Here is an 18,548-nt window from a genome sequence, read left to right on the forward strand (position 1 = left end):
TCTTGTCTGTTTTTTTGCTGTTGGTATTGTTTCCCTCTCTCTGCTTCTTTTTCTGCACACTCCTCGACCCTCTGATTGAACTTCCAAGTTTGGGAAGAAACCGATCATCCACCAGATGACTAGAAATCGCTGCAGGACCACAAGAAATATGGGGAAGCAGGAAAATACCTCTCCCACAAGGGAAAAGGATAGCTCCTCTTTATCCACACACAGTTCAATGGAAATCATGGAAATGTCTGATAAAGAATTCAGAACATTCATAATGGCAAAGCTAACAGAGATGGAAGAGAAGAGAGACAAGGAACTGCTGAAGAGGAAGGAGAAAGGAGTTGAAGAGTTCCAGGAGGTGAGGAAATTCATGCTAGATCTAAAAGAGGAATTTCACACTTTACAAAAGAATCAGATGGAACTGTTAGAGATGAAGGCTATAATACAAGAAGTCAAAATCTCCCTTGAAAGTATTAAAAGCAGACTAGATCATACAGAAAATAGAATTTCTAATGTAGAAGAGAAAATGGTTGGCCTAGAAAAATCCACCGCGAAGACTGAGAAAATGGCCCAAAAATTTGAGAATAATATGCGAGAAGTACTAGATACCATCAAACGTCCAAACATCCGGATAATAGGCATCCCAGAGGGTGAAGAGACTCATAAGGGCATTGATAATCTATTCCATGAAATCTTACAAGAAAATTTTCCAAACCTGGAGAGGCACTCAAAGATCCATTCCCAAGAAATACAGAGGACCCCAAATAGAATCAACCCAAGAAGATCTTCTCCTAGACACATTATAGCTAGATTGACCAAAACCACAGACAAAGACAAGATACTAAGACTGGCAAGAGAAAAACGGCAAGTTACCTACAAAGGGTATCCCATCAGACTAACGGCAGACCTCTCATCAGAAACATTGCGAGCGAGGAGAGAATGGGAGAATATATTCAAAGCATTAAGGGAAAAGCAATTTCAACCGAGAATTCTGTACCCAGCAAGATTATCGTTCATTTGGGAAGAAAAGACACGAACATTCTTAAATAAACAAGATCTGAAAGAGTTTACCAGCACCAGACCAGATCTCCAAGAAGTTCTTAAGGAAGTGCTATGTCAGTAAAATTAAATGCAGACACACAGAAATAAGAGTTCAGAAACTAAGAAAATGGGCAACTTAATTGTAGGGACAAAGTCTGGAGTTGAGTATTATATCTCAGAGTTCAATCTGGAAGATTGAACCTCAACAGAAACAGAAGAAAATTAAGTACATGAGACTGAACTGATGAAACAGCATTCTATGACTTGACTAAAATATTGCTGCTTTTCTTCTAAGCTTTGTTGTCCAGTTTTTGTCCTGTCTTGAGCTGTCAATGGATTCATGTACCTACTATTTGAACAGAATACTAACCAGTTTCTAGGCCTTAAGTTTCAAGGAAATATCCTTACCAGTTCAAAACTGCTTTTTTTGAAACCATCAGCTGAAGTTGCTATTGTAAGTAGTTAGATTACTTATGATATTGTGTGATCAACGAAATGGTGGGGGAAAAGGAATTGAAGATAACTGTAGACAGTAGAGATAGTGTAATAAGAGAGTGAAATGGGGCAAAGGGTCAGATATGGGGTAAAAAACATATATATATATGAAAGTAGTAATGGAATTTTATGGATGATAACATGCACAATTAAGACACTATGCAGTTTACTCTAGAGGGGAAACCACATTTAGTATGTTGTGATGATGCTCAGGGAATGAATGTAAATTAAAAAAAATTTCAGAGAAAAAAATACTAAAACTGTTACCACAATTTAAAGAAAAAACTGTGTATTTGATGACCACAGTAAGCTATATAGCCCCAGCGAGGTACCATTTTATAGTATGTTCATTCTACTCACTGAGGTTTATGCCTAAAGTCAGACATGGGTTCTTGTGTATGTAAATATCAGCTGTGCTTGCTATTGCAAATATTTAGACAAATTAAGTTCATTAGCAAATCAATTAAATGGGGGGATAGGTATAGAAAGCAAACAGGGATAACAGACAATGGGAGGAGGGTTGGACAGGGCAGAGAGTTAGGGATAGGGAATCAAGGATGGCAAAAAAAGAAAAAACTCAAAATATACAAGACATAAGAAATGGAAAATTGTTGATAACACGTATGTTGATGTACTTGATTGAGCCAACAGACAATGTATTTTGGATGAAAAATTCATTTTGTATACTGTAATGATATATAGCATATTAATGTTAAAAAATAAAAACAAACAACAACAACAAAAAGAAATCAAATCACAGGGACTTGCTATTACCAGACATATCTATAGAGATTGCTCTTATTTTTCTAACAATGCAAATAGCTATGTTAAAACATTACTGTTACAGTCTGATAGATGATAGATAATATCGATGTTTATACCAAAAGACATCTCTTCTGAAAGTCCAACCTAATTAAAATACAAATAGTAATTTTTCTATAACTTCTAGATGTGACAATTGCATAGGGTGGCCAAATAAGAGGACATCAAATTAAATTTCAGATAAATAGTAAAGTTTAGAATAAGTATGTCCCCAATATTTTGAGACATTTTATATATACACATAAAAGAACACATATTATTTCTTTTAAATTCAAATTTATCATGTATTTTAATTTGCTAAATCTGGAACCTGGCAATTGCTGCAAAGAGATTGCCTTTCTTACTCAGCCACATAGGCTAACAAAATTCAGAACTTATGTGTGTTTTCAGATCTCTAAGATCAAGCACTTGTGAGTTCATCAGGCTGCCTAAAGCAGAAGTAATAAAACTGAGGAAAAATAAGTAACGTTTTAGGAAAGAAGCTCTCTAGTTACTGTTTTGGAAAACAGGTTACAAAAATGGGAGAATGATGGCCAGTTCTGACCACTGAGCACTCTTCGGTGTCTATGAGTATGAAGAAAGATTCTGGAGAAGAATATTCAAACCAGTTTCTAGCAATGGTGGTGGTAGTGGAAATGAATTTTCCTCTTTTACTATTTTGGGCAAGGGTGATCTGAGATGCAGGAGCATAGATATTTTGGTTTTGCTGGGCAGTGGATAGGGACATTAGAGTAATAAATGCTAAGACTGAAATTCTACTGAACCTAACACTTAAATAAGCATTTTTGTTCCATTCATCTTTTTCCAACCTCCTCAAGGCTCTAGGTACCATCTACCTTCTAATCTGTAGAGGTTCTTCCTCCTTCCTTCCTTCCTTCCTTCCTTCCTTCCTTCCTTCCTTCCTTTCTTTCTTTCTTTTTCTTTTTCTTCCTTTTCTTTTAATCCCTCATCCAATTGATGGTGAATCCTACTGCATGTTCTTCTGGACCATCACTCATATTTTCTTTTCCTTTTTAATTTTCACACCCTCAATTCCAGTTCAAGCCCTCAAAACGATACACCCCTATGACTGTGGCATTTCCTAGATTGTCTTCTCACTTCAAACTATCCATCACCATCAAGTTATCCTATCAATTACATGTATATAAATTCACAAATCTAAAGAGACCCAACACCACCAATCCGGTCAAATGCTTATCCCATCTGTCCTTCATGGATGGTTAGAAGAAAATGTGTAATCCATCCCAAGTTTACCTCACATTGTTTCCCCATTTAAATACCTCTCCTTATCTCTACCCAATAAAAACTTCACAAGCAACAGGCAAGATTTATTATCTTATTATAAACTGAAGAAGCTGGATTAGTTAGCGTTTTACATACTTTGGTATTTTCTTCCCTTTCATAATTACTATTTTCTCTCTCATTTTTCTTGAATATGTGGCTCTTTCATTCTACTGAAAATTGCTTCTGTATTTTTTTGGCATAAATGGCTATTGAGAATAATTTGCTACTCATAAGAAAGACAGTACATGAACAGAGAGATGCAGGCTCCAAATTGTGGAGTGTACAGGGAATGGTGGAACAAGATTGTGTATACCCTGTCTGAAAGGTAGGGGCTACTCAGCTCAGAAAACTAGTATCATGGGTTGCCAGAGCTTGCCTGATGCTTTCTTATGATTAAGTTGAGGTCACACATTTTTGACAAGAATACCAGAGAAATGACGTATCCTTCTCAGGCATGTTATCAGAAGGGACTTGGTGTCTGTGTGGCTCATTGCAGCTGATGTTAACTTTGATTACTTGGGTAAGATGGTATCCACTTTCTCCATTGTCAAGTTGTTATTTTTCTCTTTGTAATCCAGACATATTTTGTGCAGAAATACTTTTAAATGAGACAAATATTTCATATAATTTTATACACAATAATTTTAGCATCCCTTGATGATTCTTGCCTATAACAATGGTTATTGTGGTATTGGTTAGAAGGTGATTTTTAAATTTCCATCTTCCCTTCTATTGGATCATTAAAAAAGTCATGCTGTATTTCTCATGTTTTTCTATGCAAACATATGTCATGACTTTTCTGATGACTCAATACATTTGTTCATGAATTGTACTATAAGGAAAAGTTGTACTTCTTATCCCATAAATAAATAATTTATTAGTTTGAAATGATAGATATTTTATTGTATGAGTTATAACCCATTATTACCATTAACTTTTTTCTTGCTGAAATTACTCATTTTTGATCATGAGAATATCTGTCTTGTCTTGAATTTCATCAGGGCCTTCAAAGATCTATTTAATCAACTACGAAGCTATTGCTGGGTCCAACCAATCTTCACAGATCACTTGTTGGGAATGATAGATACTTATTTTATTGTATGAGTTATACCATTATTACCATTAATTTTTTTGTTGCTGAAATTACTCATTTTTGATCATGAGAATATCTGTCTTGTCTTGAACTTCATCAGGGCCTACAAAGATCTATTTAATCAACTACGAAGCTATTGCTGGGTCCAACCAATCTTCACAGATCTTGTTGGGAATCCCCAATGTTTTGATGCAACCCCATTCCTGGATCTTGCAGTTCCAGCAACATTCAACTGAGAAAATGTTTGCAGCAAAAAGAATTCCAAGTCTACCAAAAGGTGACTTCTGATATGGCTTCAAATGAGCCCCATCTATGCAGCCAATTGTGTCACTAACTGTTTATAAAGTAAAATCCAACTTGCCAGTAGTTCAGTAGGGTCCTTGACATCTAGGTTGGAAATATCCCCAGTTTTGAAACTTGCCTCAAAACCTTTTTCTCTGATAGACAGAGGAGTCAAATGAGTGTTTTGAATATGTCTTTGAATCCAGCCTTCTAAAACTTAGTTAATTTCTTTAATTTAAGCAGTCATAAGGAAGATAAAATTTATCATAAATGTATAGAGTAAGTTTCTAGGTGATATTGTTCCCATGTTCTTACCTCCTCGATCTCGGGCAGCTAAACTTTGACCCCTTCTTAATGTAATGTCCAACTGGTACATTCCGGGATCAGCCAAAGGGACATCTGCATTACTGGTTCCAGCAGTATTGATTTTCTAAAAGAACAAGAAATACACAAACATTAAACTGATATATTTGTTGTATTTTCTTCAATGGGGGACCATATGTAGCTTATTCCAAATGATCAGAATTGGCTGATAGAATAAATCATCTTCTGATTTTATACACTATCATGACCACACAGTTCTCTAATGGTTTTGAATCCATGAAATTATTTAGACTTAAAATACAAACATGGAAATTACAGGCATGTCCTCTTTCCAACTCAGATTGGGGCTAATTAGAGTAATATGAAAAACATTTCCCAGGGAGAGCTCCCATAATTCAACTAAGAAAGATTAACATAGAAATAGTGTCTGAGGTAAAATACAGTCAACGATGAATGGAGAATGAAGGTATAAGGGAGTAGTTGATTCCTTATAATTGAAAGTGAAAATTAAAATGATTTATTTAAGTGACTTTATTGACTCATTTATCTATGCAAAAGATTTCATACTGATGGATTATATACTTCTGTTTCAGCCCCAATATAAAATATGATGTAATTATACAGTAATAAATTCACCTGGCATTTTGACAGTGTTTATATTAAAAAAATTCTCAATGGAGCTAAATTTGTAATGCTGTCTACGATGAAGGAGTGAAAGTATACAAGCTATTTCTTCATCTAAAAAATCTCTGTAAAGCTGTCTCTACAGATTATTTTTAGCAACAATATATCCTGTTAATAATTTATTAGTTATCAAATTACAAACATACTTGCAAGAGGAATAACTATATTACAATGAAACAAAAAATATATGTAGTAAAAATTGTACAGGTCATCTGTTATGATCTCTGTCACTCTGAACACAACAAGGAAGTTTACTTTTCTACCTGTGGTTAAGCTGATTCTAAATCCTTATTTTTCTTTTTCTGGTTCAAAAAAGAATGTTATTTAGGAATAATATGCATAGGTAAAATAATAGACATCAGTCTAGCTCTTTTAGTTCTAGAATTAATATGAAATGCATCTATAAAGCAGAATTTTAAAAAAATCTTTAGCAAGACCTAATTCACATACCACAAATTCACCCTTTAATTTTGTTTATAGAGAGATTTTGCTATGGGGCACAAGTGCTCGTGAGAGAGATAGAGGCGGAGAGACAGAAAGCAAGATATCACCCCCTGGAGAGTGTTGGCCATAGCACAATTCCTTCTCCATTCTTCTCTTGGGATTTTGGGCATACATACACACATGCTCGCTGTGAGTTTTAAGCCGAGTCTGACACTCAAACTGCAGTCAACTAAGTGGGAGTCCAGCGATGTAACCATTAAGCCATCTGCTGGTCCCCACCCTTTAATTAAAGTAGCATTTTAAAAAAAGAGAGAGGTAAGCTTTTTCATAGGAGCAATGATTTAAAACAAGAAGTAGTGCAACTTTGATGACCACAATTCAACATCTTCTCTCATAATCATAAGAAATAATTGACTTCTCAGGATATTTTTTGTTTCTATAAATGATAGCACCGGTCCTCAGTCAGCTAGAAACTACTGAGTCATCCCTGACTTCATTTGCCTCTCACCCACAACCAAGTAGTTGCCAGATCCCATCCATTCCATTTCTGTGTTACATCACCCAATTATCTCTTCAGTTCCCATCATTTGGACTGGGCCTCCACACAACAGAGGAGGAAAAAGTAAAATTACTGCCTTTACTCTTCCTTTCCCCATCCAACAGTTCTGCTTCCTTGTGATTATCAATTTAGAGTTTACCTTTCCACACTTTTGAAGGTCTCATACAAACAACACATCTTGGTTTGTATCAATATTTCTGTGGCTGGGCTTTCGGTTTTTGTTTTTCTTTAAACGAAGACAGTATTATATATTTTTCTTATTATTTTGCAATTTATTTAACTTAGATAACCTCGTGGGCCCTTTTCTAATCAATAACCCTCTCTCTCTCTCAAGATATATTATTTCCTCCAGTGTGGGTATACAATTTCTTCAATCATTTTCCTATTGTAGAATATTTGGGTTAATTTTGGTGCTGCCACTATATGAAGTGCTTTTATTTCTCTTGTAGAATGAAGTTTTTTGTTAAGTTTTAAGTAGTTCACACTTCTGTTAAAAAGTATCCAAGTATCTATTTCCTACACCCTAATCAGCATAGCATATTTCTAGTTATTCTAATTTTTTCCAATTTTGGTGGACAAAAAAATGTTATCTTCCTTTGTTGTACATATCCAGAACTATGATAAAGTCTTTTGAGAGTCATGTAAGGGACCAGAGGGGAACGACAATTCACTGGGCCATAGAGAAAACATCAACTTAGACAGACAGAAAGCCACCCAAGGCCTTCTGAACAATTTCAAAGGAGAGTTTGTGTGTGTGGGTTTAATTAATAAGTAAGAATTAAATTCAAATACAGTAAACATTTTTGGTGAGCTCCAAATGTGTTCTAAGCCTTTCATTGGGTACCTTTATATATTGCACATAGCCTCAAAAAACACATCTTGGTAAATGTAAGCTTAGATAGGTTTACTACTTTCTAAAAGAGAATACAGTCTGCAAGAAAGGAGGAATATCTACCCACTCTGCATCCTCCTCGGGTGTTTTGATAGATTCTTTAAAGGCATAAAAATTTAGATTTTTCAGATGTGTTATTTTGTACTCTTCATTATTCTAATCAATTCTTAACATTTAGAATGCATAATTGATAGAATGACTAGTTTTTTGTTGTTTTTGGAGAGGTTTTTGCTATAGGGCGCATGCGCTCGCCAGAGAGACAGAGAGACAGAAAGAGAGAAATCACCCCCCAGAGGGGATGGCCACGCCACAGTCCCTTCTCCTCTGTTCTCCTCTCGGGATCTTGGGCACGCACGCACATGCGCCCGGCGTAAGTTTAAGCCACTGGGTCTGGGACTCAAACTGTGGTCGGCTACATGGGAGTCCAGTGACATAGCCATTACACTAACTGCTGGTCTCTAGAATGACTAGTTTTATATTTTAAAATGCATATTATAGTTTATGTGCAGGTTAAGGAATTTCTAAAGATAATTTTAACTCTACAGTACTCTCACTTTTGCTATTTTGGAATTTAAGTGACAATAAAAAAATATCTCTTTAATTGATTCTTCGCCTTATTTTTTTTTTAGTTTTTGCTATATGGAGTGTTCACTTGCTGGAGACAGGGCTGGGGAGGGAGCGGGCTGGAGGAGGAGTAAGAAATCATTTCTTAGATGGATGGCCACACAACAATCTTTAGATATGCAAGCACACGTGCCCTGTGTGCTGTTGGGTCCTAAACTCAAACCACAAAGCCAGCCATGTGGGACCCAGCTGCCATAACCACTAAGCCACTGGCTAGCTCTGGATTTGTATTTATTCAATGTATTCATTTCTTATTCTATGGATTTCTCATTTACATCCTCATTTTTCTACTGTGCTGTTTGTCTTCCTAAAAATGGGGTGGTGGGGCACCAGCAGGTGGCATAATGGTTATGTCTCTGGACTCCCATGTAGTTGACTGCAGTTTGAGTCCTGGACCCAGCAGCGTAAAACTTAACAATCTGTAGAGGAGAACAGAGAAGAAGGAATTGCCTTGTGGCCATCCCCCCTGCAGCGTGATTTCTCATTTTCTGTCTCTGTCTCTCCAGTGAGCACATGAGCCCTATAGTAAAAATCTCTCTTGCAGTCAATGAATGTTAGCTATTATTAATTTTTAAAAATTACTAAGATTCTCATTTGGACCTCATTGAATTAATATACTAATTTGGAAAGGACTCGTAATTTTATGATATTAAGTATTCTCCTTTTAGGGAAATATAATTTTACAGTTTTTCAGGTTTTGTTGTATATCCTTTACTTCATATAAGTCTTTATCACTTTCTAGCTAATTTATTTTCGAGTATTTCATAGATTTCACTTTTATTTTAAATGAAACATTTCCTTTTCATTTCCATTTTTATCAGGTTATTTCTAGTATAATGAACAAATATTTTATATAGTGACTTTACATCCTGTCACTTTGCAAGTCATATTTTGGGCTGTCTTGTGGAAGGCTGCATATTAGATCTTGTCCATTTTGTCCCTTCCCCTAACCTGGCTGTCTGCTTCTGTAAGCCTGCTTGCTCTTCCCAAGAGAAAATAGCTTGTGCTAGCCATACAGAAAACCATATCTGGACGACATCCTGCACCTGCTACTTTCTTTGCTAATTAGCCCGAGACCCTTTTGTTTAGCAATGTAACTGCTTGCATGGAAACCCCACTCCCCTCAGAAATAATTAACCTGCTTGATTCAGCTTCTGTAACTGCTTGCGTAGAAACCCCTGGTAACTGACCCCCTATAAAAAGACTCAAACATTGGTCAGGGCTACAGTTCTGACTTTCAGAACCCCCCCACTCCCAGAGCTTCAGACTGTAGTCGCTGGCCAGCTAATGAAGACTCCCTTTAAACTTAACTTAATCTGGCTTTGGTGGTCATTCATTCGGTGGCACTCTACAACAGTCTGTGTTTAAAAATCTATTTTCAGCATGACTCTTATTTTCTAATACTTTGGTTGCTAGCCATTTTATCTTATTATGTTAGCTTTCCAAAGACTACTGAAATACATTTGATGTTAATGTACACATCTTTTAGTATTTCACCATTTAATACAATGTATGTGAAGTATGGGCATTTTCTTCTATTCTTAATTTACTGAGGCCTTTACAAAAATGTCTAGCGAGGGCCAGCTGGTCAGATGGAGGTGAAGGCAGCTGAATCCCACATGGCTGACTGTGCAGTTCAAGTTTTGGACAAGGCAGCTTGAAGAAAACACTGTGTGTGTGTGTATGTGTGTGCCCAAAATCCTGAAAGGAGGGAAAAATGGAGCAGAAGGGATTGTGTCATGACCCTTCCCCACAGGGAGCAGCTTTCTCACTTTCTCTCTGTCTTCTCTCTGTCTTCTCTCTGTCCACCCCCCCCCCCCCCCCCCCGGTGATCACATGCCCCCTCTGTCAAATTACGAAGAAAAATGACTGCTGAATCTTATTAATAGATTTTTAGCATCTGGAATTTGGGGTTGATAGATTTTTTTTCTGAATGTTTGTACTGAATCACCTTCATATTTATGGAATAAACAGCACTTGCTATTGTGAGTCTGTTTGCTCTCATGCATAATCCTAATGCAGAAAACCATTTATTATATTTCAGCATCCTTGAATATATCTGTATTTCTCAGGGAGCCATTCACGGTCCCCATTATGTAATTTAAGTCTATCTCATTCCAAACTGACCTTTGACTTTTCTCTCAAAAACTTATACTTATCTTTAGTAGAATAGGATTTATCCCCAACAACTCCTATCTTTGTCTTTTAATTCCCCTCTCTTTTCCATGTCTTCCCTTCCAGTCTTCAAAGGCCACTTCATTAGTACTTTACGTCTTTCTTTTCCATTACAACATTCTATCCCAAACGTTCTGTTTTTTAATTTAGATCTTTTATTTCAGGGGGCAAGGGAGGGTTGCCATAGAGCATGTATACTTGCCAGAGAGAGAAAGAGAGAGAGGGAGAGCAGGAAAGTAAGAAATCTCACCCCCTACCCTGGGGGATGACCATGCTGCAATCCCTTCTCCTCCATTCTCCTTTCAGAATTTTGGACACACACACACACACACACACACACACACACCATGCCCGACATGATTTTTAATCCCCCAGGTCTGAGACTCAAACCATGCTTGGCCATGTGGGAGTCCAGAGCCTTAAAATCAGAGAATAGAGTGTTTAAGGATCAAACTGAAGACAAATTGTGATAGAGTCTATAAAGACAGAACGGTGTCTTTAAGGGCACATCATCTATATGCGGAGGAAACATAGCTGGAAAATCTATAAAAGTTGAGTAATCCATGGGCAGCTTGTTCTTGTTCTTCTCTTATGCCATGTCTACAACTAGTTTTCATAAGGAATGCAAGTATATCCTAGAATTCTTCTCAATATAATATTCTAGGCAAATGATCAAAATTTGTAATGATTAAAACTGGCACTTGAGATGAAATCCTGTTCACTCAAATGCTACAATAAAAGACCGATTGTTGGGACCAGCAGTTAGCGTAATGGCTATGTTGCTGGACTACCATGTAGTCGACTGCGGTTCGAGTCCGGGACCCGGTGGCTTAAACTCACGCCGGGCACATGTGCGTGCGTGTCCAAGATTCTGAGAGGAGAATGGAGGAGGAGGGATTGCGGCGTGGCCATCCCCACTCGGGTGGTGATTTCTCGCTTTCTGTCTCTATGTCTCTGTCTGTCTGGCGAGCGCACGCACCCTATAGTGAAAACCTCTCCAAAAAAAAGAAAAAAAAAAGACTGATTGTAATATAAGGGAGGTATCAAGCCCTTGAGGGAGGATAAAGGCAGACCAATTATTATGGGAGTAAAAGCTGAGATGTTCTCACAGAGATGACAACGGAGGAGGGTCTGAGAGTATGGGTAGGACTTTGACAAGTAAAAATCTGGAAGAAGCATCAGGAACATCAACATGAGCCCAGTGCTGAGTTGTCACTAGAAGGTGCACCACTGAATTACACGAGAGATAAAGTAGAAAGGAAGACAGACATTCAGTGACATTGGGCTGAAGCAAGTTTCAGTTTGTGGGCAACAGGAAGCCATGCCAAAAGCTTTTTTTTTTTTTTTTTAGAGATTTTCACTGTAGGGCGTGTGCGCTCGCCAGACAGACAGAGAAAGACATAGAGACAGAAAGCGAGAAATCACCCCCCAGGGGGAATGGCCACGCCGCAATCCCTTCTCCTCCATTCTCCTCTCGGGATCTTGGGCACGCACGCACACGCGCCCGGCGTGAGTTTTACGCCACCGGGTCCGGGACACGAACCGCGGTCGACTACGTGGGAACCCAGCGACATAGCCATTACGCTAACTGCTGGTTCCCGCCATGCCAAAAGCTTTTGGAGAAAGAAACAGTGCAACCAGCCCTCAGGCCCCATTTAACAAACATTATTGTCTTTCATGCTGCACACTCTGGGGGTAAGTACACAGATTTCAGGGATGAATAAAATGTGCCTTCTCTCTCTGTAGAATGAACGGGAATAGATAAATCCTGCGATGCGGGAATTTTTTTTAAAGGTTTTATAGCAGTTCTGTTTAAGTCTCAAGAACCTGATCTGGTCAGTGGTAACAAAAACAAAGCCAGACCGGACAGATAGTGAGGAAATTCAATCAGCTGAATTTGTCAACTGACAAGATGTGGGGGATGTGGGAAAAGGAGGGATGAGTCACAAAGAAGCCTGAGCTGAGCTCCTGGGAGGACGGTCCTGTCAGCAGCAGAGAGAACTGAGAGGAGGAGCAAGTTCTGGGCCACCGCTGTTCTAAGCCCAAGTATACCCACAAGTCTGCAGAGAAGGACACCGAGAACTGGGAGGGATCTAGAGACATGTCTCTCAGGCTCACTCTAATGCTGCAAGTCAGTGGGCTGGTTATAGAGGGATGCTGGAAGTAAATACTCATTTCTGTTGTTTATTGTGATGTATCTTTAACATGGCTAAGGATTTTTTTTTTCTTTTTGGGGAGGTTTTTGCTATGGGGCGCCTGTGCTCACCAGAAAGACAGAGAGACAGAAAGCAAGAAATCACCCCCTGGGGGGATGGCCATGCTGCAATCCCTTCTCCTCCATTCTCCTCTAGGGATCTCAGGCACGCACACACATTCACCTGGCGTGAGTTTAAAATGCCGGGTCCGGGACTCGAACTGCGGTGGACTACATGGGAGTCCAGCCACATAGCCATTACGCTAACTGCTGGTCCCAACATGGCTAAGTTTTCAAAAGGATGTACTGGGAGAGAAGAGACTGAGTGCAGGCAGTAGTAGCAAAGGTATAGTGTGGCTTTTGCTGCCTCTTTGGTACCCAACAATAGTCTTCTGACCCTCCCTTTCTGTTTAAATGATCTAATGTTATTTCCTGTTCTGCAACCCTCCTTCAACCAACTTTCAATAGTGGAAGTGGTTATAGGCAAGTGTCCCTCAGGGAAGTAGTTATTTGGATTGATTTTCTGATCAACATTAAAGCACAGGACATAAAATGTGGGGAGATGGTGAAATAGCTACTTAATCACTTGGAGTTTAAGAGCTTTGCTAAAGGCAATGCTTTGGCTGGTCAAGTACCTGCTATGATAGAACATTATCAAGGGCATTTTCAAGGGTGGGAAGCTGGCTGTTTCTTTTTAAAAGATTTCTTTTCTTTTCTTTCTTTTTAATGGCAGAGAGAGAAACTGAGGAAAAGACAGGTTTTTTTTTTGTAGGCTCTTCCCATGTTTTGATCTTCCTACTTCAGTCTCCTAGTTACCTGGGGTTATAGGTGTACATCACCATGCCTGGACTGTTTAGGTTGGTCTGGAACCTGAACCTGGGCCTCCCATGAGGACTGCCTCCGGCAGTGGTGACTTACTATTTGTACTACTGCAGCTGGGCTGGAACTGTATTTCTATCAGGCCTAGAAATGTAAAGGAATAATAAGCTCATGTTTTATTTTATTTTATTTTTTAGGTACAGTTTGAAGATTACATAGTCTATGATTTTCTCCATGAAAGTCTGGGAAGTGATGGAGCCAAAGATCAGATGCAAAGTTTGAAGCTATACATTACAACATGAGTTAAATTAAAAGGCTTATCATGTCACTTCTGGGGAAGTCAGAAAGAAATTATGGAAGGCTTCAAAAAAGATTTGAAATTCTTAACTTTTAAAATTGAACAACATAGACAAGGATATCCAAAAATATCATTGAGGATTTCTACTTAGTCATTATTGGTTTCTACTTAGTCATCTTTCCTACTTTGTACGATACTGAAAACATCTGCATTGTGAAATCCCAATCAAGTGGAAATCAAAGCTTTTTAAAACTTAATTTTCAAAAACAAAACTCAAAAGTCACTGAAATAAAAGTTCAAAGAAGCTCAATAATCTATTTGTTGGAGAAACACAGTTGGAGGTCAACTGAATAAGTGATTTTAAAGACTGAAACACTCACAGAATGGGGAAAACATGTGACAGTCCCATCAGGTATGTCAGTCATGGTGCCAGACTAATCCAGGGCCCCGACTGGAAGAACAGTTTGTGCTTGGTTCCAAGTCATTTAATTTCCTTGCCCATTGTTCACAACTGACTAGACTAGAGCTGGATTTCTGAACTAGGGGCAATGAACAGGCCGGCTGGTGATAACTCATTATTTAGCAGAGGGTATTATTAGGCCAAAGTGATTTGTACTAAGTTCAGAGAGAAAAGAAAGTCAACAGTGACTGCTGGTGGTAACAGAGAAGCTGGAGAGGCCCTGGGGCTCACATACAACCCCAAATCAGAACATGGAAGCTGTAATTTAGAAGAAGTACATATAGTAGAGGGTTAGTGTGACTTTGTAAAAGCCAGACACACAGACACATACTGAGGAGTCAAAGCAGAGTTGTGCCAATAGCTTGGGAGGAGAGTGAAGACCTAGGAGCTTCTGTGCTAAAGGCCTGGAGTAACTCTCGGCCCCATGGACCGGCTGTCTGACTTCTTGCTCTTGGATGTCTGTGTTCCCTGACTGCCTTCTCACCTCACCTGGCCTCGCAGGATACAGCTTCAGTCAATCTTTGGTTCTTATGATAGAACAGAGTAAGAAAAGAGTAATGAGAATAAGCCAAAGAAGCCTTATAAACAGGGAAGCAGCCAGGTAACACAGGGAACCCATGACTGGTCAGTATGTGGGAATGAGGGAAGAAGTGAGTCACAGACAGAAGCTGTGTGGAAGTCATTCCATACTTTCAGCTGCTCCCTCCACGGTCCTCTGAGGTGCTCAGTGTTGTTCCCATACAGCATCCCCAAGGAGCGAGCTCACCACTATGAGGTCAAATTTGGTCAATGTTCTGCAGGTACTGAAAAAAAGTTCATGTTTTTATTGGTACTTTCAAAAAGAATTAGAGAAAAGTTTGAGGGTTAGGGTGATGAGATAATTTATCATTCACCTTAGAATATTTTGGAGAGTGAAAGAGATGCTATTAATTATACTGTGTAAACAGAGAGAAATAAGACTGTCCCAGGTAAACTGTGATGCCTGGCGATGGCACTTAAAAAGTGAGCCTTCGGTTAACCAAAAAGCAGCAAAGTCTAATCCTTTAATCATATCAGAGCTTTACTATAGTTTATTTTGACTCTGAACTACAACCCTGGGTTTAATTTTGGGATTTTGATTTTCCAATAGCTCAAACCAAACAAAATGGATCTATAAATAGTCCTGCCTAATAAATGGCAACATGCACTGCTGTTGAAAAAAAAAAAAAAGCATAAAATTCAGCACTTTCAGAATGCCTTTTCTGGGACTCCCACAGCACAGATTACTCACCCATGGGCTGTCCGTTAAATTGCCTATTCCGTGCAGCATTCATTACCATGGATAACCTTTCCACCTACGCGCACGGTATATACAGTAAGCTGAAGAAGCAAGGAAAGAGCTCCTTTCTCAGTCCTCATGTGCACGGACCACTCCTTTTGAGCTGGAGCACATAACTAGGCCAGGTGCTACAGACACAGACTCGGATGATCAAAGTGCAAGTGTACCAGCAAGTACCTAGCTTCAGCCAAAAACACTATCTTTTTCTGCATCTTTGTTTTCTAACCTTTCAAACGGGGTAACAGACACTTAACAAAGGACTGTTTTAATTATAAGATAAAATATGTAAAGGTGCTTTGTAAATGTAAGAGATGATTCCAATGGAAGTAGTTGTTGAGGAACAGGTGATGAAGAGAGCTATTATAAAACAGAGGAACTATTACAGGAGTCACGCACACACCTGGATATAAGCCCTACTTACCAAACTGTCGTGAGGCAGAGGGAAAGTTTTTGAGCCCTCAGGGCCTCAGTTTTATCTTTAAAAATATAGACTTGTGAAAATTCAAAGAAATAAATGTAATTGGAACTGCTTCAGAATCATATAATGTACAAAATAGGTTCTTCCTGCCTTTTTTCAAATTATAATATTTATTATGTATAATAATAGTGTGCAGTAAAATGCAACACCAGGCAAGGTAATCCCACTTGAGAAGATTCCCAGTTCGAGTTCAGAGAACCTGTGGGCCAGGCACACATATGCCCATCACCTGGGGCTGGCTAGGTGCTGGGGGTAGACTGCAGCATTGTGATCCTGTTGGCTCTCTGTCTCTCTTGTTCATAAAAATAATAATAATAATAATCAATAAGGTTTTAAAAAGTTCGTGGAAAATGTGTATTATGAAAACAACTATAACGAATTTGTGAATTTTTGTACTAAAACAAACTTGTAGTTTATTTCCATTTTTTTCCCACAAGCCCCCTCATACATAATACTGCTAATGTTTATTAATCATGGAGTTGAAATAAGATGGGTTAGTGCTGAGGCTTTTAGAATTCTTATATTATTTAGTAAGTATTATTCTTATTTTCACCTAAATAGTATTTGTCAGACCTGAGAACAAGATGGGTTTTATTTGTATTAGCTTTCCTGATTTTTTTCTTTCTCTTGGCAAGTTCCCAAATATTCTTTCTTCTGCAACAAAAACCAAGTAATTAAAAAATGCAGAGTTACCAGTAAGGTAAGGAATACACTTGTCAAAAATGGGCATCTTGGACTAACTTGCCAATTGATGTGACCCTCATTGCCATGAACGCTTTTACCAATCAGTGTTTCAATAGATTAACACTAGTTCTATTATTTCCAAAATCTGGACAAAATGTTTAGGGGAAACCTTTTTTCATAATACTTGTAGTTTTGAGATTATAACAATCTGAGAAAAAGATACTTGTGTAATAGATATTATACTTGACACCAAATACTTGAGATATTGTTTAAAAATCTTTGTAGTTATTTTATGTTTTCACATCTCTAAAACCAACAATACACAGATCTATAAGCTTTTATGAAACTCAAATAAAGAAATGGCTTATTAGACTGAAATGCACAGCTCTCCTATTTTTGGACAACTCTATATGTAGTGTTTAACTCTATGAATAATGAAATGCTTTTTATTTGGGTTTCTTTTACCAAAAAGCAAACTAATATTTTAGTGTTCATATCAAGTACAAATGTTACATGAATATCCTTTCAATATTTCTAGTAAAATTAAATAGTTATCTTTAAAAAAATTTGGAGGGCCAGCCTTGTAGCCTTGTGGTTACAGGAGCTGTGTTCACATGGCCACCCTTGGTTCAAATTCTGGCCTGCAGCTTGAAAAACACACTAGCTCCTTGAAATGATAAACAAATCTAGTTAAGTTACTGGATAAGAAATCAATACACAAAAATCTATAGCTCTTTTTGTAAAACAAAAATAAACAGACTAAGGCAGAATTGAGGAAAGCAATCATATTTGTAATAAACACACTTTCACAAACACACACAAGCCAAGAAACTTAGGAATAAATCTAATGAAAGGGGCAAAGACCTCCACAAAGAAAAGTGAAAGTGGAGGAAAGAAATTGAAAATGATACACAAAAATGGAAAGATAGTCCTTGTTCTTGGATTGAAAGAATCAATATAATTAAAATGTTGATTCTACCCAAATTTATTTACAAATTTAATGCATTTCCTATCAAATTACCAGCAAAATTATTTACAGAAACAGGAAAAAACCATAACATTTCTTTGGAATAATAAAAGACACCATTTCACTGTGCAAGGAAAATAAAGTGGGAGGTATCTCATTACCTGACCTCAGAATACACTACAAATCTATAATAATCAAAACAGCATGGTACTGGCATGAAAATAGGCACATAAATCAATGGAACAGAAAAGAGAATCCATAATAAATCCCAAAACATATAATCAACTGATTGTGACAAAGGACACAAGCCAATCCAGTGAAGAAAATCTTTTCAGAAAATGATTCTGGGGGGACCAGCAGTTAGCGTAATAGCTATCTCGCTAAACTCCCATGTAGTCGACCACAGTTTGAGTCCTGGACCCGGTGGCTTAAACTCATGCCAGGTGCGCGTGCATGCGTACCTAAGATCCCGAGAGGAGAATGGAGGAGAAGGGACTGTGCATGGCCATCCCCTCTGGGGGGTGATTATTTCTCACTTTCTATCTCTCTGTCTCTCTCTGCCTTTCTGGTGAGCCCACGCACCCTATAGCAAAAGCCTCTAAAAAAAAAAAGAAAAAAAGAAA

The 18,548-nt window shown here is 38.1% G+C and overlaps 1 protein-coding gene across 5 annotated transcripts in view; it reads right to left on the reverse strand.

The window, feature by feature from the left end:
- Nucleotides 1–18,548, reverse strand: part of MCTP1 (multiple C2 and transmembrane domain containing 1) — a 418,517-nt gene that overhangs the window by 346,397 nt on the left and 53,572 nt on the right. For all 5 annotated transcript variants that reach the window (XM_027765984.1, XM_006162512.3, XM_027765986.1 and 2 more), the window contains exon 2: nt 5,321–5,435. In XM_027765984.1, coding sequence (XP_027621785.1) covers nt 5,321–5,435 — 115 coding nt within the window. The remainder of the gene's footprint in view (nt 1–5,320; nt 5,436–18,548) is intronic.

Source organism: Tupaia chinensis, unplaced genomic scaffold, assembly GCF_000334495.1.
Source record: "Tupaia chinensis unplaced genomic scaffold, TupChi_1.0 Scaffold140095_1, whole genome shotgun sequence".
Taxonomy (NCBI): domain Eukaryota; kingdom Metazoa; phylum Chordata; class Mammalia; order Scandentia; family Tupaiidae; genus Tupaia; species Tupaia belangeri.